The sequence below is a fragment of the Equus caballus genome, chromosome 23, assembly GCF_041296265.1.
Source record: "Equus caballus isolate H_3958 breed thoroughbred chromosome 23, TB-T2T, whole genome shotgun sequence".
Classification (NCBI taxonomy): Eukaryota; Metazoa; Chordata; class Mammalia; order Perissodactyla; family Equidae; genus Equus; species Equus caballus.
The window spans coordinates 31,183,820-31,210,120 of record NC_091706.1 but is presented as its reverse complement, the minus strand read 5'-3'; the positions used below and the strand labels follow the sequence as shown (position 1 = coordinate 31,210,120).

Genomic DNA, 26,301 nt, shown 5'->3' with positions numbered 1-26,301 from the left:
GGAAGATACAATATTCTTCACCTTTCTTGGGTACATCTAGTTTAGTAGTCATGTTCAGTCTTTCTCAAACGTTTAAAAATACAACCTTCAGTTGGAATACGTTTATATTTTACACCGTACATTCACACACACATGCATACACGTAACACTATAAGCCAAAGTTTCAGAAAATAAGACTCACTTTGTAATACGTGAGACACTCTGATAGTTTCCGTATTGTTCCATTTTATTTTATTTCTTTAAATGTTGGTCAGTACATAGTAAATTGACTTCATAATTCAAATGATTTTGACCAAAAGTTTGAAACACATTGCTCTAGATGTATCTGGACCCTCAAAACCAAAAATTTGTCTTACTGGGGCCTGACTTAATGAGAAACTTCTGTTTTCCTTCCAAAGTCCATGGGGATAAGGAAATTCCAGCCTCAGGAAATTCCAATCATAGTTTACTCTTTGGGAAACAGAGTGGTACATCTCATTCCTCCTTGTTGAATCTATACCAAGAAAGCAAGATAATTTATCAAAATGCTAATCTGACACATTCTCAACCAATCACCTCCATTCTGATGTGTTAAAAATGAAGTTCTTTCCACTTGTTACACAAGGACAATTTTGTTTATTGTTCATTAAGTGAGGTCCAACGAAGGCGCCCTCCTTTCACCTTCGCCGTCCATTTGACCACTTCATTAACTTGATTAATTTGAAAAAATATTTCTCTGTTTCATGTGATGTTGGGAATAACTGAGTAATAATAATAATGATAATAATAATAGTAATCCACGTAACTCAGTGTGTGCGTGCACCTGTGTGAGATAATTACTTGACTTATCTAGAAGTAAAGGGATAATCATTTAGAACACTATGTCTCAAAATACTTTAACCTGTGAACACGTTAGAAATACAAACTAAAACAATATTTTCATCGGCTGTGGATAGTGGGTGTGAGGAAGCTGTAGATAAATTATGGAATTTCAACGAAATGCTCTTCTTGATGATCCTGAATATACTTCTTTCTCCAAATGAAAAGTAATGTTTAGATATAGAGGGGTGGGGGAAACGCCTTCCTAAAATCAGATGTTTTGCTACAGTCTTACTAAACACTTTTGCTCTGTTAAGTATGACGTGTGAGAGATCCACGTGTTGTCTCACTGTTTTGTTTCCTCTTCACTATCAGGTCCACATCAAAGGAGTAGAAATTAATACGCTGTGAAAATATAACCTGCAGTGGTTGCTTTTAGCTATCTTCTTTTTCTTTTCTTCTCTTCCTTTAGTTTCTGCGCTCTCTCTCTAAAGTAAACTGAGCTAATGAATCATCATCTTCTAGAAACAGCAAGAGGGGTGAGTCATTTCTCCAGAGCTGTAGTATGTGGCATTTCAAGTACAGAAAACATTTAACCCATGATTATCCCTTAGCTGTTAATGGTAACGTATATGATGTTTTATTTTCACAAATCCACTTGACAGTATTATTGTGTGGGAGAAAGAAAAGCTTCCAACAGATTATTCACAGAAAGATTCCTCTATGACTAGTGATTTTCTTCTCTTTTTATATTTGGGAGTTTCTTTGCCTTTAGAGTTACTGCTGGAGGTTAATTTTGGAAAAATGTTCTAACTTTTTTTCTTAATTCTGCTACAAGTCTCGCATTTACTGCTGCTATTATAGGTTCCCCAATGCATTACAAATCCAAATATATAAAGCCACTCCTCTGGGTTTATGCTACTGGTAAGCACAAACACAAAACAAAACGAGAATATAAGTTTCTTTTAGATAGTTATATTTTATAAAAGGTACATGGACTTTTTTCTTCATTTTGCAAGAATGTCACTGTGCAGAAATGTTCAAACATTTCCATTACCAAAGTTAGGAATATAAATACAAATAGGAAAACAAATTTTATGTAAATATCTATTCCTTTCTTACCTGACAAAATAAATGTAGTATTAGAAAGCTGATCTACATCTGTCAAGATTGATTTGCAGTAATATCAATCAACTAATTAGTTAGTAGCTAATTAATTAGTTCAACACATACTTATGGTAGATGCCAAAAATATAGATTGGCATTTTCTCAAATATTTAGATTAGATGATCATCCTACTTCAGGAAGTGTTGACTTCATTAACATTAGTGCTGAGAATTTAGAATGTGTTATAAAAATCAACAATCTTAAGGCAGTAGTTTCACTGATTTTTCTAAACCTGACATATATATATATAAAATTACCTGAGATATTTATGAGGAAAATAGGAAAAAGAATAAACCACTAAAATGTAGCATAAACTGGGGCCAACATGATTGCGTAGTAAAGTTCACCTGCTGCATGTCAGTGGCCCAGGCTCTGTAGATTTGGATCCCAGGCACAGACCTACAAGCCATGCTGTGGTGGTGTCCCATGTACAAAAAGTAGAGGAAGATTGGCACAGATGTTAGCTCACGGCCAAGCTTCCTCACCAAAAAAAAAAAAAAAAACAGTATAAACTGAACCATAATGCTATGAATGTCCATAGTTATGCAGAGTTCAATGGAAACATCATAAAAATTTTTGTTAAGTTTTCATGAAGAATAAAAATAAATCACCATTGAGCTACCAGAATAAATTTTCTTTCTTTGTATCAGGTGGGGAATTTTTTATGGTACCTATTCCATAATAGCCACTACCCCATTCACCTGTTCAATTTATAGTTCTGATTTACTGTTCAACTACTCTACAATGTCAACGTTTATATAACACTTTGTTTATCTATAACTATTTATATATAACTGACTCTAAACAAAAGAATTAATGTAGATAGGCTTTTCTCTAATGCTAATACTTTTTTTGAATGTCATAATGATCATATTTCTGACATTAACTTTGTTTAAAATTTTGAGACAATCCAGAGCTTTATTTCTTTTATATTTCTTATTTATATCAACAAGCTATACTTGAGTACAAAAAGTCTTTTACTTTGAAGGTGGGAAAAACGATGGTTAAATACAAATAGAAAATTATTTAGCACTGCATAATGTTAAAATTTACCAATATACCTTATTTCTCAATTGTTACAAGATTTCTAGTGGGTAGGTAACCTACATAATGTTATCCCTATTTTTACAAAAGTTGAAACAGGTTCAGGGAAATTCAATATGTCCCCAGGGTCACATAGTCACAAGTGATGGAGCTGGGATTCAAACCGAAGGGGGATTTTTGCCTTTTTTGTTTTGTTTTGAAGTGTATATATTTTCCATTTCATAACTTGTTTAACTAAAAAAGTGTGCCAATCATTGGTATCAGGATTGGGGAGGATAGTACTGCGTACTTGAAAATCTGCTGCATTTTATCCCCTCTGGAAAAAACAGTGCTAACTAAAGAGGGGGGAAAAATCTGCCTTTCCTTTTCATTTAATCTGTGCCGTCAGCTACGAGTCGGTTGAGTGAAGAGTTTTGCAAGACTTGTTTCACTTTGTTTTGGCCAAGGCGGAGTCCTGTATTTCAGACAAAAGGCAGCGTGTTACTAACTTCTGGTTGCTAGGTGTGGCCTCCTTTCAAATTCTATAAAATCAGAAGCCCAAGGCTCCAGTTGTAGTGTGAAACCCTCAGAGAAGAACCTCTCCTCAGTTCTTTGGAAGACGGTGGAAAAAAATGTGAGTCTTGGTTTTCCTTTTAGCTAGTTTTGGTTGTTTTGAAAACTTTTCCCATCACAATGTTTAATGTTACTCCTTCTGTAGGATTTAAGCCTAGTTGTATTTGATATGGTTTGATACATCTTTCTGTAGGATTGCATTAGGAATTTACATTTTGGAATCACAAATTGTAATGTTTTATTTAGTTAAGATAGACAATTTTAAAAATAATGGAAAGTTTGCTTAAGACTAGCTTATTTTACTGTTGGCGAGTTACCATGGAAAAGTAAGATTGTTTTCCTCCTCCAAGTTATGAGTTTCTTAGAGCTGTGAGTTTCCTCCATGGAAATCCTGGTGGATGGTGGGTGCTGGTGGGGGGCCAGGCCGGAAGAACAGACGTGCCCCAGAGGTGGGTTTCAGGGTGCTGTTTCAAAATAGCAGGGCTTACACAATTTATTTTCTTCTTTTGTAAGGAAAAGTAAATAGATTCAGACCTCATAGTGGTAATCATGCCCTTTGTAATTAACATTTTGAAATTAATGTTAAGTTTACTCATGCAGTGTAAACAAAGAGGATCCACTTTTTAATCTTTTCATTTCAAGAGGGTGTGGCCACATTCTTTTTTCTGTAGTCTGTGTGTCATACACAGGATTTTCAAGTACTGGTTTGAAAACTTAAGCGGAAAGGAAATATTTCCTGGGTGGTATCAGATAAGTTATCCCTTTGGAATGCTAGTAGGGCCTTCTGAAAATTATTCTACTTAAGAGTATCTTGATCGTTGATTGAGATAATGGCCATAAAACTCCTTTGAAAAGCCCCAAGTGAATCTAAAGTAGCATTTTTACTGGTGTTGGAAATATGTGCAATGGTAAGAGATTTTGAATCATAACCATATGTCTGGCTATTGCTCATTACAAATGTTCCTTCAAGAATTTTTCTCTTAGCCCATTTTGAATGTTAAATTAAAAGCCCTAATATCTAATTTTTAATACTAGTTAATTAAGACAGGTGTACTTTTTTCTTGCCTTGTTTATGTCAAAAATTACGTATGGTTTTTGAAAACGTAATATTCCCCTCTGCCCGCAGAAATGCTTTTTTGGTAGCTGGAAGAGAAGGCATGTTGCAAAATGATTCAAATGTGGTAAAAAGCTGATTTCTTAATTCTGAAACGGCCTCTTCTCCAGAAGTTGTTACTACCCTGGCCCCAGTCTCAACCACATCTGGCAGATAGTCTACATTTAACAGATGTTGACAAAAATAGTTAATAATAACATTAAGGAAACAGCTAATTTTTTGCTTATTAAATGTTTTTTCAATCGAAAGATCTGTAACGGTTGACTTCTGTATGTGATGTTAGCTTGCTGAACTGGTTGTTCTTGACTCTCTCTAGACTCATTAATTTATGGCTTATATTTAAAATCAGAGCAAAACCAGTGGAGCTATTAGTTTTCAGTTTTTGGAGTGAGTTTCTCTTTCTTTAAAATGGGATAGATTTTTATCAGAAAGATCGTAATAGATACAATTTATATAATACCTTCCTTCATTATGCTAATTGTCTCCACCTCCATCCACTTAAGGTGAAATTTAAGATTGGCAGTTCAGAGATGTGATGGATCTTAGACATTACTTATTCTAACGCTCATTTTTATAAATGAAGACCACCCCTGGAGAAGTTAAATGTTTTCTTGAGGTCATATAGTCAGTTAAAGAGAATCAAAATAGGGCTCAGAACTCTGATTTTCATTTTTATATCTCATTTTTATATCCTATAGTTGTGGGTAGAAAATACTTGTTAAATTAGTATAGATATGTTTCCTCCATAATTAGCACTGATGTGCTATTTATTCATTCAATGATACTTAGCATGCTAAACACCAGGCCTTCTGACAGGGATTGGAGGTACAGGATGAATAGACTAGCATTGCCCTCAGAGCATGCTGCTGGGGAACATAGATAAGAGAAAGTGTTGATACAGAATGGTAGGGGCTAGTGTAGGGGTAAACGCAGGATGCTGTGGGACACCACAGAGTCTTCCAACCCAGTGTTGAGTCAAAGAAGGCTTTCTGGAGGATGTCATGAGGTCTATGCGGAAGCTTCAAAGGGAAGTAGACATGGAGGAGGAAACAGCATGGTAGGCAAAGGGAACACCCCATCCAGAGGCCTAAGGGCAGAGCATTCACGAGACTATCTTTCATAAAGTGGTTCTTCACAAGTCACACCGTTGTACAGTCTAATTGCCTTTTCTCGAATAGGTAGGTGTGGGAGGGACTTGTGAAATACACATTCAAGGAAAAAACTGAGCATCAGCCAAAGCATTGAAAAATAAACTCCCTAGGGCTGGGGTGAAACCTGCCACAGTGCCCTTGGGTTAACCATTAATGAATTTGCTTCTGAAGTACGAGCATTAAAAATAACATTGATCTTGGTCACTAGTTCAAAAGAGTCTACAATGCTTTGGAATCAGAAGGAATGGATTTATGTATGCCTTGATGCTTGCCACTAATCTCTAGAACTGCCAGAAGACTACACTCTATTTTCCAAGATAGAAAATGTGGGATAAAGACGTTGTCCTATGCAAGGATTAATTGCTGCTGCTATCATTGTAGAACTCTGATCGTTCTAGCTTGTCACCAGGAAGGCGTGATAAACCACAAAATTTGGCTTCCTCTGTTACAGCTTCTGGAAGTAGCCTTTCATGAGGCTGACAGAGACAAATTACAATCTAAAAAAAATTAGGCTTTTCTTTTGTAATAATTTCAAACCCTCAGAAAAGTTGCAAAAATATTGTAAGAATTACTACATACTTTTAACCCAGATCCCCCAATTGTCAGCATTTCACCACATTTGCTTTATACAGTTATTTTTTCTGTAATGTTTGAGAGAACACTGCAGGTATGATGTCCCTATGCCTCTAAATACTTCTGTGCGTTTATATTAAAAAATAAAGAACACAACCACAGTGCAGTTTTCAAAAATCAGGAAATTAACTTTGATACAATAGCTTTAGTGTTCTCAAATTGTCGAGTTGGTACAATTGCTAATGTACCATTTCTGGAATACCTGGACCTTACAGCTTAGTAAACATGGATTCCTCTCTAACATCTTGGACATAATTTTTATGCATATTTACCTTCTTTAATTTCTTGCTGCATAAGATGAAGAGAGCTCTCTTATGACATAAATATACAAAAAATGCTAATCCCTGGAAAAGCTAGACATTCATCCACAGATAACCTGAGATTGGTAGGCAGTGCATGTTCACAAAAAGATCATTTATTAGAAGAACTGTGGAATATTACTAATTTCCATATAGGTCAGCCTATGTATAAATGGCCAGTTTCATCTTCAAATTAGACGATGTTAAGGACCGTGCTAAACTTGGTTTTGGAGCTCTTTGGTAGCCAGATTAAATATATATTGAGCAAAGGTGAGTTAATAAAATAAAGTCTTAAATACCTAGCGCATGCTCTAAACATTGCAACTGAAAAGAAAGACAGAAAAAAAAAAGACCTTTTGTGAACTCAAATTATTTAAACTATTTTTATTGACTGTACAATTCTATTTTCTAGACCAAATTATTCTTTAAATAGTAATAATATCTGACATTTGTAAAATGGTTGGCAGTCTATAAAACGTTTGCATGCTTATTTATTTACAGTTAAGCAAGAGATCCTTCAAATTATTGAATGGGTTTTATCAAGTACAAAGTGCTGGTTTTCATGCTGAGGATAGATACTGAACAGACAGAATGGCTTAGCACTACAATTTGGCCAGAAATATTTTTGCTGTGGTATTTGTAAGGTGTGTTGCAACCCTTGAGTTTCTGTTAATACATGCAGCTGACTCTGAGCACTTAACTACCAGTACATGATAAAATCTGTTTCTTCTAGAGCAGTTCCTTACATCCTGTCACGATCCTTGTATCTTTAAGATTTACTAAGAGTTGGTAGATATAATTTGGCTGAACTGAGATTCCGTTTTCCTCTAATTTCTGGAGGCAGGTTCTATTCAACCCCTTTTCTTTTCCAGGCCATGCTTTCAGGCAAATTACTTCAGACTAAAATCTAGAACTCAGAGGCTATGTTACAAAGCTGTCTCTTCTGTGGACACTGTTGTGTCAAATAAATTATTCAACCCCTTTACTTTTGTTATTTTGTGTTATGTAATTAATAGAGTGATATCATTTTCCCAGGCTTTCTCAAGTTTATTTTTTTAAAATAAATTGGTGCATTTTATAGGCACTTTTTAAAAGTGAAAAAAATGAGTGAAATACAGTAAAGTTTTCATAAAATTTACTTTGAAGTTATGAGACTCATTTTTAAACTTACACTTGACAATAGCCTTGAACTCTTATTTGATCTCCTTTGAAGTTTTTATTTTCTAATTAAAAAGAGTGAAATATTGGAACACATATTTTTATGACTGATGGAAAAGTACTTTGCTAGGTGACTGATCATATCACTTATTTTGAGGATTCTACTTCATGAAGGGCATGGATGAGATGATAAAATGGAAAGTTCAAATCTCTGATAGCTCGCCAGAAATTGCTGGAAGTTTTGTATGTGCCAATTAATCAATAGGAAATGAAACTCCACATGCCAACAGAAACTGCACCAGATTATGACTGTAATGGAAACGAAAATCTTGCCCCAAATTGCACATCATGACTTTACCTTAGGAAGCAATTTCAGATTTACCAATTGATGGGAGAAGAGATTGACTGCACAATGTATTGGTTCTTCTCACAGATGACAGAATAGTAATTTGAACAATCCCCATGATAATTAAGTGGAGATATTTTCTGATTTGGGTATTATTTCCCTCATGTATTTAATCTCATTGACTTGGAATTGCAGTTCATTTCAGCAAGTGTGGGGTGAAATACTTTGTCCGAACACGTTGTTAAGAAATCAGGTTATAGGCTTTACTCCCATGAGTCATTTAGCTTCATATCAAAAATTTAAAACTTTGGGTGCTTTCGTTCCCATCTCCCTCACATGTATTCAGGAGCGTAGTCTCCAGGGGGATCGTAAAAGGGTACGGAGGGATAGATCAGACTAGACCCTGAGCATGGCCTCCTAAAAACACACCCGGGACAAAAAGGATCATTGATGGTTTCTTTTGTGGATAGAACAGTGAACACATTAATTTTTTTTAACATACTTCAGGTTTTAAAAATATGCATAGTTTATTACATAAAAATATTGCTAAACCATGATAGAAATTCAAGAAATTTTCTTTCAGATAAGAGTTTACCAAAAGAGGGCATACACGTTGCAATTGCACCTGGATGCTTCCTGTTAGAGCAAAGAACCTCATATAAAGTAATCCCTTTCTGGTTTTTTTGTGTTGAGTGGAAAAACAGGTAGGACTAGTATTTAGACAGCTCAAATAGGCAGAAATGTGAGGAGAGCAATTACTGCAGATGCTGAAATAATTGTAGACCAAGGAATGGAAAAGGAAATAATTATTTGGTGGAGAAATATCATCTGAATATCTTTTTATAAAGTTTTGAGTCTGAATCCACTCCTACAGATTGTCACAGATTATTTTCCTTATAAGTGTAAACATTATGCTCTTTCTCTAGCCTTTTCTTTTGTTCAGACTCTCATTAATCCTGCATAGATTCTCTAATGGCCTACTAAACGGTCTCTGTCTTCCATCTCGCCCATCTCTTAGCCATTCTCTATGGTACGGGATGAACGGTCTTTCTGAAATACAAGTGGAATCATGCCGCTTTCTTTTAAAAAATCCATTAATATTTTCCCAAAGCTTTGTGGATGCTTTTAAACTTCTTTGCTCCGGCTTCTGTCAACATTTCTTGCTCCAGTAAACTTCTTTCAACTTCCCCAATATAACAAGCGTCTCTCAGTTTTGTTGTCTTTAAGTTTTCTCCCAGGTTAATCCGAGTCTTCAAGAAAGGATCAGAGCAGCCAGCACCTCCTGAGAGATTTCCCTAACTTTTGTGTTTTCCTTCTGAGAGCACACACTAGCTTTAAGTTCTTTGAGGCAAAGGACGATATTTCAGTGTTTTTGTACCCTCAGTGCTTGACATATAGGGGTTGGTCTGTAAACGTAGAACAATGAAGTGAATCATCAGCTCCTCCCTTCAGCCTATATGCTTACTTGTAGAAATTTTCTGATCCCTAAACGTTAGGACTGAATATGCCAAGAAAGAGCCAACTTTCTAAGTGGAGGCTAGGGCCTTCTGTTCAAGGGTAAGATGTTCCTTTTAAAAAACTTACATCTAGGATTTTATTATGCTTCTAGGAGTAATCCTGGAAAGTAAGGTCAAGATTACTCTACGTCTTGTGTATATGAGAGGGTGGAGTGGTGTATATGTGTGGTGGGTTTGTGTTTTGTAAAAGCATCTGCCTGTTTTATTTCCAGATACTTCTTTAAAAATGTCAATGGTATCAGCATTCCTCAAGCAGGCCTGGTTTATTGAAAATGAAGAGCAGGAATACATTGTAAGTCAAGTGACAATAAAATAACTTAGTTAAATATTAAAATAGAAACCAATATGAGTGAATAGGCATTAATTTCTTTCTCTCTCTTCCACAGAAAGCTGTGAAAGGATCCAAAGGTGGTCCTGGGTCAGCAGTGAGCCCCTATCCCAGCTTCAATCCGTCCTCAGATGTTGATGCCTTGGACGAAGCGATCACAGTGAAAGGTAATTAATTATGTCTTCCCAAAACAGTCTCTTCCTGGACATTTCTGAATGGCTGTTTGAATGGCTATTGGAAAACAGATATGTGCAATGGAAGGAGTCTGTTTCGTTTTGAAGATAAAAGATTTACTTGTCAAATGAAGATTTATTTCCTTTCTCAGCACTCAGGAAATTTTGGTCAAATCAGTAGAATCTCTAGCGTTACAACAGATATCCCTACCAGCTCATTTCTAGCAGAAACTTGACGCTGAAATCAACACTTCTGCTCATAGGCTTTGAACTAGGATCAAACACTGCAAGACTGAGGACCAGAAAAAATTTCCTCTTCCGTTCTCATTTGAATTAATGGAATGTCATCTGAAGTGCTTCCCTTTGACAGATAGCCTCACATCTCTAACCTGGCTGATATAATTTATATTTCTTAGTTTGCTAAGAATTTCATTTGGAGCATCTTGATAATGAATCATCCTATGTCAGTTATTGAGGATGAAGAGAATTGATTTTAAAAGCCTAGTGGTCCTTTACTTCCAGGTGTGGATGAAGCAACCATCCTTGAGATTCTAACGAAGAGAAACAATGTGCAACGTCAACAGATCAAAGCAGCATAACTCCAGGAAAAAGGAAAGGTAGGTTGGAGTGGTAAATTTAGATATTTAATTTCAGTTACATTTATGTTTAAAAGTAGGTTTTGAAGCAGTTACCTAGGTCTTTGAACCTCTTAACTGCTGTTTCCTATTACAACTAAGACTGGGATTACAGTATTTATTCACTTGGTTGCAATTTAATAAATTGTAGCAAATTTACTGGTTTCATACATTGGTCATCTTGGGTCTTTGCAGATGTTGTGTTCTGTACTGGAGACAAATCTTTAATTTGAATATAAACATTAAGATTACTATTGGCAGTAAGGAATATGTTCTGATTAAAATGTGTCTTCTGCTAAAGTTTAAGCTGAACTGTTTAAAGTCTAAATGTAAAGTTTATACATATAGTTCTAACTTTAAAAGTAAACTTTATATTTTTCATACCAAATACAGGTAGTTTTTTTACGGAGCACAAGTAAAAAACTATATAATGTCCCTATCTGATTATTGTGCTTATTTGAGTGGTGCAAACATCAAAGATTGGAAAATATATTAATACATGATTTTAAAAGTATTCTTACTACTGATACTGTTAATGCACTGTCCCTTATCTTTTGAGTTTTGTGATTTCTTCCCTGTGTAAAAGAGTGAGAACCCTGTCCTTTAAAAAGTTATCAATAAATGCAGTAAAATTTCATTCGAATTACTCTAGATCTAAAAGATAAAGATAAAATTCTAAATATTCACTACTCTTTTGTATTTAAAAGGAAGGAGCTCTAAAAGATGTTTGTTTTAGCAATTAGTAGTAAGAGTACCCACAGGTCAGGTCACACCACATTGCTGTATCACTTTGCGTGTTACTAATTAGAAGTCCTGATTCTAATCTCTGATTTCTAATCTCTTCAGCCCCTGGATGAAGCTCTGAAGAAAGCCCTTACAGGTCACCTGGAGGATGTTGCTTTGGCTCTATTAAAAACTCCAGCCCGGTTTGATGCTGATGAACTCCGTGCTGCCATGAAGGTAGATCACCTGATTTAAGCTGTTGATAAATAAAAATTCAACCAAGGAAATTTAAAGATCTAATTAGCTTTATTCAACAATCCATGAATCAGGCAGCATCTCATCTAGTAAATAGAAAAGTGCCCCAGGGAGTTGTACAAAATGGAAGGTATTTATAGGCAGAAACTGGGAGGGACAAAAAAGTTATTAATAAGAGAGAAGAAAGCATTGTCTCAGACAAGGTCCCCTTTCTTTGTGGGGAGGGTGGCAGGGGTTTTATGAGGCAGATTACCTCACTAGCATAGATCAGGAATTTCCAGGCTGATCAGTTTAAGGTCACATTCCTGGAAGAGGTTGAAACTGCAATTAAGTCTTGGTTTGCTGTCCTGGGGGCAAGTGACTCCACCCTGGGCCTGTTGCTTTTTTTTCTTTTTCTTTTTAACAAAACAAACTTCCTTCCTCAAGAGAATGTATAGGTCAAGTCCACATACACCTCCTATTGTATCCTCAACATCTAGTATAGGGCCTGTCAATCAATGGAAATAAAGTGAATAAATTAATTAATAGATAAATGAACGAACAAATCTTGGCATTAACAACTGTGTTATTTCCACTCTCCCAATGGTGTCACTGAAGGACTTCTAAACTTACTTTTAAACTTACTTTTTAAACTCTTGTCCAAAATACTAGCTTTAAATCCATTTTGTTTTTAAAGCAATATAATAGATAGAGCTTATTGTAATTATTAAATATTGTAGATATTTACTAAATACTGTGGGAAATCAAATTTTGGGACACAAAAAACTAGTTGGTGCTCTTGAATGAAGATTTTCGTACATTTTTTCTTTTCATCTTTTTCAATTCAGGGCCTTGGAACTGATGAAGACACTCTGATTGAAATTTTGACATCAAGAACTAACAAAGAAATTAGGGAAATTAACAGAGTCTATAGAGAAGGTAAGTTTTCATGTCCAACAGTCCAAGGGCCTTAGCTGGAAAGGAAATCTGATATACTTTTCTTAAAATTGAATGTGGATGTTAATTATGGAGGCTTTGGAAACTCTCTATATTAAAATGTATCTTCATTGTTGGGCACGTGTCTACCACACGCACACACCGTTCCTAGACAGCATTCCAGCTGCCGGGTGCTGATCAGGGAGATGATGTCCCAGTCCTCATCAAGTTTGCACTTAAAAGAAAATGTCCCTCCAGGACAAATGACCACACAGTATCATAATGGAAAAGTCAACTGAAAGCATCAAATTTAAAGAATTTTCTAAAAACATTTCCTATTATTCTGATATTTATTTCATAGAAATGTCCTGTTGTCTTTTATTTTGAAAAGATAACAAAAGAATAAAAATCTCCAAACAAAATATTCTCCATTTGTCCTTGAAAAGGTAAAGAACTAGGTGCTTATAATCCTCTGCTGGAAACTAAGTTTACCATTATGAACATAAATGGCGACTTATTCTTTATCTCTAATTAGGTCCGTGGGGATGATAGACCAGCCATGGCTCACTTTATCTACTCAGTGAAACATCTCCTTTAAATGATATGATCAACACTGTAGAGAGAGATGCAACTGGGTCCTGGGCAGTACTGGGTCTTTTGCTATTTTTCTTTTCTAATTTCTTGAGCCCCCAGCTTTACTGGTTTATGATGATGTGACCTCATAAAGGATCTTTCTGCTTCATTTTCACACCAAGCACAGAGAACGCAACAGCCCTTGCATATTGTTTTCAGAGCAATTTCAAAGAAATCAGAATAAGGAAGCTTCTAACCTCATTTTCTGCAATTCTTATCTCAGTATGAATATTTATCTTAGATCCATTTATCAGTGATAATAATCAAGAATGGCATTATTATTAGTTTTTTGTTTGATAAGACAGCTGGGTAAAAGTCCTATTTCTCTGTTACATCCAAGATATAGTCCAATGATAGCTTATTAAATTGCCCTGTCTTCTAGTCAAATATAAATTCAATTAATTTTTTTCTAATTGAGCATTATTTTGCACAGTTAAGTAAGGGTGTTTAGATAAAGAAAAGTTTTAAATCTATATGTATGTACACATATATGTACATAATTAAACTATACTATATACAATATATTTATAGTTTTTAAAGTAAATCATCCATGTTCAAGCAAGTGCCTCTGGTTTATTTTCTTAAATGTCTTCTATTCATCTCCTGCTTAAATTCTGACATGTATTTTTTCAGAATTAATTATTTAATAATGTTAGATTAGAAAGGATGAATTATGTTTGGATAGGCTCAAATTAATCAATATGGGTATACTCCCTGTGGACTCAGGAGCAGCCCATGTTGCATTTCATACCAATGAAATATGTATTTTCTCTAATGGGATACTGACAAATGTTTTTTAAAACTCTTAGATTGTTTCTCATGTGCAGCCATCTTTTGTGGTGACATGAAGGGATCGGTGGTGGTGGTTCTTTGATCACGAAGTTCATTGAAATGAAATAGATGGGTATTCTACTAAGATGCTTCTTGAGATATATATCTATATACATGTGAAATTCTGGATCTTGTGGGCAGAAAACGAACACAAATCACCACAACAGGGATTCAGATTCTCTTTCTAAATCCTTGATATATCCTACTTTATAGACAGGAGGCTTTGACTAAAGGGAAGGCTGGGTCCCTTTGACAAAATTCCTCATAACTTGGTCACAAGAATATACAATTAAACATTCCCCAAAAGTCCCCAAGGGAGACCTGTGGCCACATACCCATCAACTCTCCTTCAAACTGGGTTTACAGTGTATGGTGGCATCATTGGAAATTATGGCTGCTACAATTACAGTCTCACTTAGGGGTGGTTCTGAAACGTGTGGTGAAAAAAATCTTCCCAGTGGGTAGAGTTTAAGGAGGTATATTTAGTTCACTTTGTGAAGAACTGACATGTACTTGAGTTTCGATTTATACTGATTTATGTCCAGTAGCTCAGTGAGTTGACAGGTAGTAGGGGGCTAAACAAGACTAAGACTGGAAAATTGGTGACAAAAAGGTCTAGAAGAGACATGTGTGGATGGAATTCTAAGAACAGGTATTGAATGGGGTTTATAAATGCTTAACGGAGGATAGGATATCAGAGGTAAGAGAACAAGTGAGGTGTTGGGTATTTATTCCTTTGGCTCTCCGTGCTGAGCCATGTAATGGGCATTCACAATGTTTCTCTTCCTAAGACCACAGCTCTCATAAGGGTGGCCTCTTGTGCTAAGTTCTGATAATGTTACCTACTCTCACTACAGCCCTGGGGGTGATAATAACTCTCTACCAACACTAGTTACAGGATGCTTCACTAACCCTACCCACATTTTTAGAGCCCTATTTATTAGACTCTCCTCAAGTGTCCCATGGTTTCTTGACAACTGACACCTGTTTCTTGAGGGGACCCTGACTAATAGGCCCCACAACAACCCTGATCATAAACTCCATGGGGGTATGGAATTTACTCTCTTTTCTTTGATGTTGCTATCCCAGCACCTAGAATGATGTCGATTGTACAGTCAGTTTTCAATAAATGTTTGTTAAATGACATATGTTGTGACCACTTTCTCTCCTTCGTGATCTTTATGTTAAAGTCTATTATGATTGATTTAATATAGTTTAACCAGCATTCTTGTGCTTTTATCTGTAATTTGCTAAAGAATGACAAAGAATTATAAACGTCAGCAAAAAGCAAGCAAACTTGTCGTTGTGTGCATGGAAATCCAAGCTATTTAACACAAAAATTTATGACAATAAGAGAATTCAGCAAGAAGCAATGTTAATGTATAAAACCCAACAGATTTCCTATAAACATCCACCCCTGGAGCACCTGTGCAGACCCTCAGTACAATCTGCACACTGGGCCCCAGGCGCGCCAGGATGGGGCTCAGGGGTTGGTGGGTCCGGCGGCTGTAAAGGAACAGGGTGGAGGTCCCAGGTTGAAAAATTGTAAAATTATAATTTTACAGCTATATAATTTAACTACTTCAGTCGTCATGTCTTTTTCTTTTTACAAAATCAATTTTCCTACATAACTCCAAATTTTTTTTCACACCATCTAAGTAATATTTTAATATTTTCCATATCCAATCCGTATTCAAATTTCCCCAATTACCTCCAAATGACTTATGAAAAAAAATGCTATTTTAATCGGGAGCCAATAGCGGACTACCCTTTGCATTTGACAGCAGAGTTCAGGCTTAACTCTTAACCTCTTCGGGCTTGGAGGACCCTGGGCAGGAGAGATTTAAGAACACCGTCCTCCCGCGTTCGCGGAAAGGCCAAGAGTGACTTGAAGTGTAGACGCGGAGGCCTATGGGAAATGTAGTTTTAAATAGGTGAGGTTCACCGCCTGGACTCTGGGAAGGGGACGCCACGCTCCTTCTGCGCATGTGCAGCCGTAGCCTCCTCGTTCGTCTTCTCAGGACTCCAGAGAACCGTTGGGGAACTTTGGGGTGTGCTCGGAAAATGCAGGGTGCGCACCTAGGGCGAGGGACTAGCTGGGAAGGGTGTGCCTGTGCTTGGGGATGGGAGCAGGAAGTGTCTGGGACCTCGTCGCCCCCCGCGGCGGTGTATAAACCCGGGGGGGCCGTCAGAGCGGGTAAGGCCGATGGGGGAGACCCCGGCCCTCGGGCTCCCGGGGCGCAGGTGTTCGGGGCGGTCCGGGGTGCCCGAGGATCGTGTGACCAGCCCGCCTGCAGCCCGACCGGAGAGAAGCCCGTGTCGGCGGCGGTGGGTGCGGGAGGGAGGAGTGCGTTTATCAGGCGGACGGTGACCGTGGGTCTGCGGTGGAGCCCGAGCTCTGGAGCACTACAGGCCCGGTCAGTGCCAGCCTGTCACCTGTAAGCAGGGGCGACAGAAGGGACCTGGGCGAGAGTCAGGGTTCTCATCTATAAATACTAATAATGATTGTTTCACGGCGACGTTTGGAAACATAGATCACTATTTTAGACAAGTGCCAGGTCGGAAGCCTTAAGTAAGTGCCAACTGCTGTTATAGTTAGAGGACGCTTTGCTTTTTTACTGGATAGTTTAATGTACCCTGACAACCACTTCACCAGAAACCGAGGCTCGGGTCGGTGGCCCGATGTGCTCGAGTCAGGAGCTCCCAGCCAGGGAATTTGGATTCGAGGGCAGGTGTGCTTCGCTTCAGTCTCAGGCTTTGTCTGATGTCACACCTGCCCAAGACTGGCGTTACAGCCTTCACAGCACTTAGGAACATGGCCTGTCCCTGCGTCCCCAGGGATGTAAAGGAAAGGATGTGGATGGAATCCCATGGTGTGTCACATGTATCCTGGGATTTCTAGTGTCTCTTCAGGTCCCTTGGGTCAGACAGAGGCGCCTGGCCCCCTCTGCATTGTCAGGCTTTCTGTCCTTCAAGTCTAATGTTATAATGAATTCCAAGAGTCAGGCTTTTTGCCCCTAAAATGAATTTATTTCTCAGATCCATGTCCCAGTTGCCTTGAAACAAACCAGCCCTTGTGAGGCGGGAAGCAGGGGGCCTCTGTGAGGGAGTCTTAGCTGGAAGAGAGCGGCCCTCTGACCTTAGACCTCTCTCCAGAGCTTCAGAGCAGAGACAAGAGCCCAGAAAGGAGCAGATGCTAGATTTGCAAGATCAGAAGCAGGTCTTGATCCCCCTGCCCAGAATGAACCAGACTTGATGATGATGCCACCTTCAGGAGCCACCACACTGTGTGACAGTGGGGCATTTGGGCCGTCCCTGGGAAGAACAGGTGAGCTGGGGTGGCCCAGGGGCAGGCTGCTCGGGAAAGGCTGCTTTGTTGGAGAGCCGTGAGGGCAAGGTCTGGGGGTAAGGGACAACCAGGCAGAGGGAGGAAGTTCTGTCTCCAGTCCCCTTAAATGGCCCCCGCTATTTACAGATGCGCTGCTGTCACACATGTCCACCACCACATGTGACATTAGTGACGTTATCCTGACGTCACAGGATCCAAGAATGATGATCTGTGAAGCGTTTTCCAAGGTCACCTACTTCTAACTCTTTTGAAAGATTTAAAGACATTGGGCCTGAAAACTTCAGTGACTTGTCCAGGGAAACGCAGTTTGTGACAGTTCACTCTCTCACAGGTAAGTTACCAAAGCATCTATCAAAAGGGCCTTTTGAGAAATACTTCCCAGCTGAAATGAACAATTAAAAATTCCTGCCTTAAATCACCCCGTCTCTTTTACTAGGCTTTCCGTGGATTGTGTAGAGCAGGGGTTAAATAATATTACTGAGAAAAATAGATAAATGATGCATGCTGAGTAATTTTCTGCTAAGTTAACTTTAATGAAGGAATAGTGTCTTGTTTGGCGTACTTTAATTCAACTAATCTTCTGTTGTTTTGATTTCTTTCTGTTATTCAGAAGGACGCATGCGTTATTGTTAAATCAGTCGAGTAAAGTTTATGTTCACTCAGTAAAAAACTGCAGATTTCAGCTCCATGGTCATTTCAGAATCACGCAAAGACAGGTGTTGCTGCCTGTCCATGATCCTTCTTGTGCCTTTTCAAGGCCCAGAGGGCCCTGTGCCTCTGGGGAGGATGATCCCCAACTGGGGTGCTGAGATTTGAGGAGGTGAATCTAAGAGCTGTAAGACAGCTAAATCTCAGGACCCCTGTCTTCTTTCTGTCCCCTCAGCTGAACCACAGCCCTCTGTACTCGCCCAGGAGCCACAGAAAGTGAACATCCCTCAGGTGAGCTCTTTATTCATTCCCCACTTTATATTGTAATGGATTTATAAGGTTTAGCAGGATCCATGCATTAAAGGAAAAGGAGAAGTAGAAATAGTAGAAATCAAGTCAGTGTTGAGGAAAAATATACCGTGTTTTACTATTAATTGTGATGTTGGCTGTTAGCTTTGAGTGGGTAACTTTGTCAGGGGAAGTAGTTTCCCACTAAGCTACCTGTTTCGATCTCTTTACTTGTGATTGGGCTATTCAGATTCTCTGTTTCTTCTTGATTCAGTTTTGGGAAGTTGTATGAGTCTTAGAATTTATCTGTTTCTTCAAGATTGTCCAGTTTGTTGCTATATAGTTTTTCATAGTATTCTCTTATAATCCTTTATATTTCTGTGGTATCTGTTGTAATTTCTCCTCTTTCATTTCTAATTTTATTTATTTGAGCCTTCTCTCTTTTTTTTCTTAGAGAGTCAGGCTAAGGGTTTGTCAATTTTGCATATCTTCTCAAAGAACCAGTTCTTTGTTTCACTGATCTTTTCTACTGTTTTTTGTTTTTTTTTTTTTTGGTTTCAATTTCATTTATTTCTGCTCTGATTTTTATTATTTCCCTCCTTCGGCTGACTTTGGGCTTTGTTGTTTCTTCATTTTCTAACTGTATTTTAAGATTGCTTATTTGAGATCTTTCTTGTTTTTTAAGCTGGGCCTGTATTGCTATGAATTTCCCTCATAGGACCACTTTTTCTGCATCCCATATGAGTTGGTGTGGTGTATTTTCATTTTCATTTGTCTCCAGATATTTTTTGATTTCTCTTTTAATTTCTTCAATGATCCATTGGTTGTTCAGAAGCATGTTGTATAGTCTCCACATATTTGTCACTTTCCCAGCTTTTTTCCTGTAGCTGATTTCTAGTCTCATAGCATTTTGGTCAGAAAAGATGCTTGATGTGATTTCAATCTTCTTAAATTTATTGAGGCCTGTCTTGTTTCAAAACATATGGTCTGTCCTTAGAATGCTCCATGTGCACTTGAGAAGAATGTGTATTCTGCTGTTTTTGGATAGAATGTTCCATATATATCTATTAAGTCCATCTCGTCTAGTTTTTCATTTAATTCCACTATTTCCTTGTTAACTTTCTGTCTGGATGATCTATCCATCGATGTAAGTAGAGTGTTGGGGCCCCCTACTATTATTATGTTGTTGTTAATATCTCTCTTTAGGTCTGTTAATAGTTGCTTTATGTACTTTGGTACTCCTTTGTTGGGTACACGTATATTTATAAGTGTTATGTTTTCTTGTTGGAGCATCCCTTTTATCATTATATACTGCCCCTCTTTGTCTCTCATTGCCTTTTTTATCTTGAAGTCTACTGTGTCTGATATAAGTATTGCAATAACTGCTTTCTTTTGTTTGCCATTAGCTTAGAGTATCATCTTCCGTCCCTTCACTCTGAGCCTGTGTTTGTCTTTAGAGCTAAGAGTGTTTCCTGGAGGCAGCATATTGATGAGTCCTGTTTTTCAATCCATCCCACCACTCTGTCTTTTGATTGGAGAATTCAATCCATTTACATTTAGAGTGATTATTTATATATAAGGGCTTAATGCTGCCATTTTATCACTTGTTTTCCAGTTCTGTATTTCCCCTGTTTCTCGTCTTGTGTATTTTGGACTGCCAGTTCAGTTTGGTAGTTCTCTATGATGGTTTTCTCAGTGTTCCCTTTTTTGTGTGTGAGGAAGACTGGCCCTGAGCTAACATCTGTAAGCAATCTTCCTCTCTTTTAGCCTGAGGAAGATTGTTGCTGAGCCAACATCTGTGGCAATCTTCCTCTGTTTTTTGTATGTGGGATGCCAGCACAGCAGGGCTTGATGAGAGATGCATAGGTCTGTGCCTGGGACCTGAAGCTGCAAACCCTGGGTGACTAAAGCAGAGCATGCGAACTTAACCATTATGCCACTGGGACAGGCCCTCAGTTTTCTTTTTTTTGTATCATTTGTGTCTCTGTTCTGATTATTCGTTTAGTGCTTACCATCAGGTTTGTATAACAAATCTCGTAGATCAGATATACCATTTTCTGATAGCGTCTTATTTCCTTGGTCTAAGCCAGTTCCATCCCTTTGCTCTTCCTCTGATTTGTTGGTCATAACATATTCTGTTTTGTGTTGTGATTTTGTGGTTAAAATCACAAGATTATAGTTATTTTTTGATGTTTCCCTTCCCTTTATCTTTAATGTCGTAATTAAGTTTTTGCTAACCTGTTCTGGTAGAGAGCTGCAATTTTCTGACTTTGGCTGCTTATTTATCTCCTTGCTCAAGGCTTTGTGAACTCTTTTTTTTCTTTTTCAGGTATGAAGGTCTTCTTGAGCATTTCCTGTTTGGGGTGTCTTGTGGCGATGAACTACCTCAGCTTTTGTTTATGTGGGAAAGTTTTTATTTCTCCACCATATCTGTAGGATATTTTTCCCTGGATAGAGTATTCTTGGCTGAAGGTTTTTGTCTTTCAGAATTTTGAATATCTCATTCTACCTTCTCGTAGCCTGTAAAGATTCTGCTGAGAAATCTCCTGAAAGTTTGATAGGGTCTTTGTAAGATATTTTCTTCTGCCTTGCTGCCTTTAAAAATATTTCTTCTTTGTCACTGACTTTTGCCAGTTTTCCTACTCTATGCCTTGGAGGAGGTCTTTTTACATTGATGTGATCAGAAGTTCTGTTAGCGTCTTTTACTTGTAATTCCAGCTCCTTTCCCAGGTTTGAACAGACTTTCTGCTCCTTTCTCCCTCCCTTCTCCCTCTATAATACCCATAGTTTTTATGTTGCATTTCCTAATTGAATCAGATATTTCCCAGAGAATTTCTTCGTTTCTTTTTAGTCTTAATTCTCTCTCCTCCTCCATCTGAAGCCTTTCTATATTTCGGTCCTCCAGATTGCTAATTCCATCTTCCATAATGTCAGCTCTGTAATTCAGGGTATCCAGATTTTTCTTTCTCTCATTGTGTTTTTCATCTCCAACATTTCTGATTGGTTTCTCTTTATAGGGTCAATCTCTTTTGTGAAGTATTCCCTCTGTTTATAAATTTTATTCCTGATTTAATTGAACTATCTGAATTTTCTTGTAACTCGTTGAGTTTTTTAATGTTAGCTATTTTGAATTCTCTGTCGTTTACATTGTAAATTTGTGTGCCTTCAGGATTGATTTCTAGGTGCTTTTCATTTTCCTTCTGGTCTGGACTATTAATATATTTCTTCATACTATTTGATGGGGTTGGTTTGTGCCTTCACATAGATAGTATCTGGTTGCAGATTCCACCTGCCACCACTGGAGGAGGTTCAGGATCTGTGTATCCTGAGCCTGCTGTGATCCCTGGTGTCTGTGCTTGTCCTTTGGAATCTATGCTGACAGGACCCATCTGCGATTGCCTGCTTGTAGCTGCTGCTTTGCTAATGTACACACGGGCACTCTAGAGGGGGTCCCTTGCTCTGGCTGACTGGCTGAGCTTGTGAGCCCAGCAGGGGGAGGGGCACTTCTTTTGCATGTGCCATCCCGTGGGTGTCCTCTCTTTGCCCTCGCTGTCTGTCCTCCTGGCGTGCTGGCTTCATGAAGACAACCCCACAATAGCTTAGCCTCCTCTGTGGAGCTTTCCTATGGGATGTGAGGGAACTTGGAGAGCAAAGGCATTCCCACAGAGTCTCCCCCCAGGCCCCTCTTTTCTCAGAGCTGTGCATGGTCCTGTGCCCTAGGTCATTGCTGGGGAGGGAGAGGAGATCCCCTTACTTCCTCCTTCTTCCTGCTGGGGGGTCCAGCACCTCCACCTTCAGACATATGGCTGCGTGGGTCTCTCAGATGTCTTTTGTGTTGTGTGCCTGTCCTCTGTTGGTTTATGAATGTCCTTTTCATTGTTTCTTAGGGAGGAGAGTCTAAGGGAAGAGCTCACTCTGCCGTGATGCTGATGTCATGCCTGGTCATTCTATTTTTAAGTTTTTGAGGAATCTCTGTACTGTTTTCCACAGTGGCTGCACCAATTTACATTCCCACCAGCAGTGTATGAGGGCTCCCTTTTCTCCACATCCTCTCCAACCCTTCTGTTTTCTTTGTAAAGATTGGCACCTGAGCTAACATCTGTTGTCTATCTTTTTTTCCTTCTTGTTATCCCAAAACCCTCCCAGTACATAGTTGTATATTCTAGTTGTATGTCCTTCTGGCTGTGCTGTGTGGGATGCCACCTCAGCATGGCTTGATGAGTGGTGCCGTGTCCAGGCCCAGGATCCAAACCGGCAAAACCCTGGGCCGCTGAAGTAGCGCACATGAACTTAACCACTCGGCCATGGCACTGGCCCCTCTCCAACACTTCTTATTTCTTGTCTTTTTAATAATAGCCATTCTGATGGGCATGAGGTGATATCTCATTGTGGTTTTGATTTGTATTTCTCTAATAATTAGTGATGTTGAACATCTTTTCATGTGCCTGTTGGCCATCTGTATATCTTTGGGAAAATGTCTGTTCAAATCCTCTGCCCATTTCTTGACTAAGTTTGTTCTTTTGTTGTTGAGTTCTTTATATATTTTGAATAGCAACCCCTTATTGGATAAATGATTTGCAGATATCTTCTTCCAATTGCTAGGTTGTCTTTTCATTTTATTGATGTTTCCTTTGCCATACAGACACTTTTTAGTTTGATGTAGTCCCATTAGCTTATTTTTTCTTTTGTTTCCCTTTCCTGAGGAGACATATTCAAAAAGATACTGCTAAGAATGACAGCAAAGAGCTTACTGCCTATGTTTTCTTCTTTGGAGTTTTATGGTTTCAGGTCTTACATTCAAGTCTTTTTTTTTTCTTTCTTTTTTATTGAGTTATTGATAGGTTACAATCTTGTGAAATTTCAATTGTACGTTAATGTTTGTCAGTCATGTTCTAGGTGCACCACGTCACCCTTTGTGCCCACCCCCTCAGAGATCACCCAATCTCAGGATTGCTTTAGCAATTCGGGGTCTTTTGTTGCCCCATATGAATTTTAGGATTCTTTGTTCTAATTCTGTAAAGAATGTCATTGGGATTCTGATTCGGATGGCGTTGAATCTGTAGATTGCTTTAGGTAGAATGGACATTTTAACTATGTTTATTCTTCCAATCCATGTACATGGAATGTCTTTCCATCTCCTCATGTTGTCATCCAATTCTCTCAGAAAGGCCTTGTAATTTTCATTATATAGGTCCTTCACTTCCTTAGTTAAATTTACCCCAAGGTATTTTATTCTTTTTGTTGCAATTGTGAATGGTATTGTATTCTTGAGTTCTTTTTCTGTTGGTTCATTACTGGAGTATAGAAATGCTACTGATTTATGCAAATTGACTTTATACCCTGCAACTTTGCTGTAGTTGTTGATTACTTCTAACAGTTTTCCAATGGATTCTTTGGGGTTTTCTATATATAAGATCATGTCGTCTGCAAACAGTGAGAGTTTCACTTCTTCCCTCCCTATTTGGATTCCTTTTATTCCTTTTTCTTGCCTGATTGCTCTGGCCAGGACCTCCAGTACTATGTTAAATAAGAGTGGTGATAGAGGGCATCCTTGTCTCGTTCCTGTTTTCAGGGGGATGGGGTTCAGTTTTTGCCCATTGAGTATGATGTTGGCTATGGGTTTGTCGTATATGGCCTTTATTATGTTGAGGTAGTTTCCTTCTATGCCCATTTTGTTCAGAGTTTTTATCATAAATGGGTGTTGGATCTTGTCAAATGCCTTCTCTGCATCTATTGAGATGCTCATGTGGTTTTTATTCCTCAGTTTGTTGATGTGGTGTATCACGTTGATTGATTTGTGGATGTTGAACCATCCCTGTGTCCCTGGTATGAATCCCACCTGATCCTGATGTATGATTCTTTTGATGAATTGCTGAATTCTGGTTGCCAAAATTTTTTTTTTTTTTATTGAGTTATTGATAGGTTACAATCTTGCCAACAGAATGGATAACCTAGAGGAAATGGATAAATTCTTGGACTCCTACAGTCTCCCAAAGCTCACTCAAGAAGAGGCAGACAATTTGAACAGACCAATCACAAGGAAAGAGATTGAAACAGCAATCAAAAACATCCCAAAGAATAAAACCCCAGGACCAGACGGCTTTCCTGGGGAATTCTACCAAACTTTCAGAGAGGATTTAATACCTATCCTTTTCAAGCTATTCCAAAAAATTAGGGAAGATGGAACACTTCCTAACACATTCTATGAGGCCAACATCACGCTGATAGCAAAACCTGACAAGGACACCACGAAAAAAGAGAACTACAGGCCAATATTACATTCAAGTCTTTAATCCATTTTGAGTTAATTTTTGTGCATGGTGTAAGATAATGGTCTACTTTCATTCTTTTGTGTGTGGCTGTCTGTTTTCCCAACAGTGTTTATTGAAGAGACTTTCCCTTCTCCATTGTATGTTCTTAGCTCCTTTGTTGAAAATTGGCTGTTCCTAAATGTATGGGTTTATTTCTTGCCTATCAATTCTGTTCCATTGATCTGTGTCTGCTTTTCTGCCAGTATCGTGCTGTTTTGATTAATACAGCTTTGTAGTATACTTTGAAATTAGGGAATGTGATGCCTCCAGCTTTGTTCTTTTTTCTCTAGAGTGCTGTGGCTCTTTGGGGACTTTTGTTGTTTCCAATAAATTTTAGGATTCTTCTTTCTATTTCTGTGAAAAATGTCATTGGGGTTTTGATAGGGATTACATTGAATCTGTAGATTGCTTTAGGTAATGTGGACTTTTTCACTATGTTAATTCTTCTAATCCATGAGCACAGAATATCCTTCTATTTCTTTATGTCTTCTTTAATTTCTTTCAACAATGTCTTCTAGTCTTCAGTGTATAGGTCTTTCACCTCATTGGTTAAATTTATTCCTACCCACTTAATTCTTTTTGTTGTGATTGTAAATAGGATTGTATTCTTGATTGTTTATTTCTGCTAGTTTGTTTTTAGTTTTTTGATGGATTCTTTAGCGTTTTCTCTATGTAAAATCTCATCATCCACAAGTAGTGACAGTTTTACTTCTTCCTTTCCAGTTTGAATATGTTTTATTTATTTTTCTTACTTGATTGCTCTGGCTAGGACTAAGAAGGGTGAGGGTGGGCATCCTTGTCTTGTTCCTGCTCTTAGAGGGATAGCTATCAGTTTACACCATTCAGTATAATGTTGGCTGTTGGTTTGTCATATATGGCCTTTATTATGTTGAGGTACTTTCCTTCTATAATTATTTTATGAGAGTTATTATCATAAATATGTGGTGAATCTTGTCAAATGCCTTCTCTGCATCTGTTGAGATGATCATGTGATTTTTCTTCTTCATTTTGTTAATGTAGTTTATAACATTGATAAAGAATACTGTTGTAATCCTTTGTATTTCTGTTATATTGCTTGTGATTTCTTCTCTTTCTGATTTTATTTATTTGAGGCTTCTCTCTTTTTTTCTTATTCTACCTAAAGGTTTGTCAATTTTGTTTATATTTTCAAAGAACTAGCTCTTAGTTTCACTGATCTTTTCTATTTTCTTTTTACTCTCCATGTCATTTATTTCAGCTCTGATTTCTAGTAGTTCCTTTGTTCTCCTGACTTTGGGCACTTCGTTTTTCTTCTTTTCTGATTCTTTTGGATGTATTGTTAGATTGTTTATTTGAGATTTTTTCCTGTTTCTCAAGGTAGGCCTGTGTTGCTAGGAACTTCCCTCTTAGTACTGCTTTTGCTGTATCCAATAGATTTTGGTACACTGTATTTT

The 26,301-nt window shown here is 37.9% G+C and overlaps 1 protein-coding gene across 1 annotated transcript in view; it reads left to right on the top strand.

Annotated features, from left to right (window-relative positions):
- Positions 1–3,116: 3,116 nt before the first annotated feature.
- The window catches only part of LOC100146487 (annexin A1), an 85,112-nt gene continuing 61,927 nt past the window's right edge, over positions 3,117–26,301 (top strand). Inside the window, 8 exon segments of the mRNA XM_070248649.1 lie at positions 3,117–3,622; positions 9,992–10,071; positions 10,166–10,274; positions 10,803–10,897; positions 11,762–11,875; positions 12,721–12,811; positions 17,748–17,952; positions 18,505–18,560. Coding sequence (XP_070104750.1) covers positions 10,006–10,071; positions 10,166–10,274; positions 10,803–10,897; positions 11,762–11,875; positions 12,721–12,811; positions 17,748–17,863 — 591 coding nt within the window. The 5' untranslated portion in view covers positions 3,117–3,622; positions 9,992–10,005 and the 3' untranslated portion in view covers positions 17,864–17,952; positions 18,505–18,560.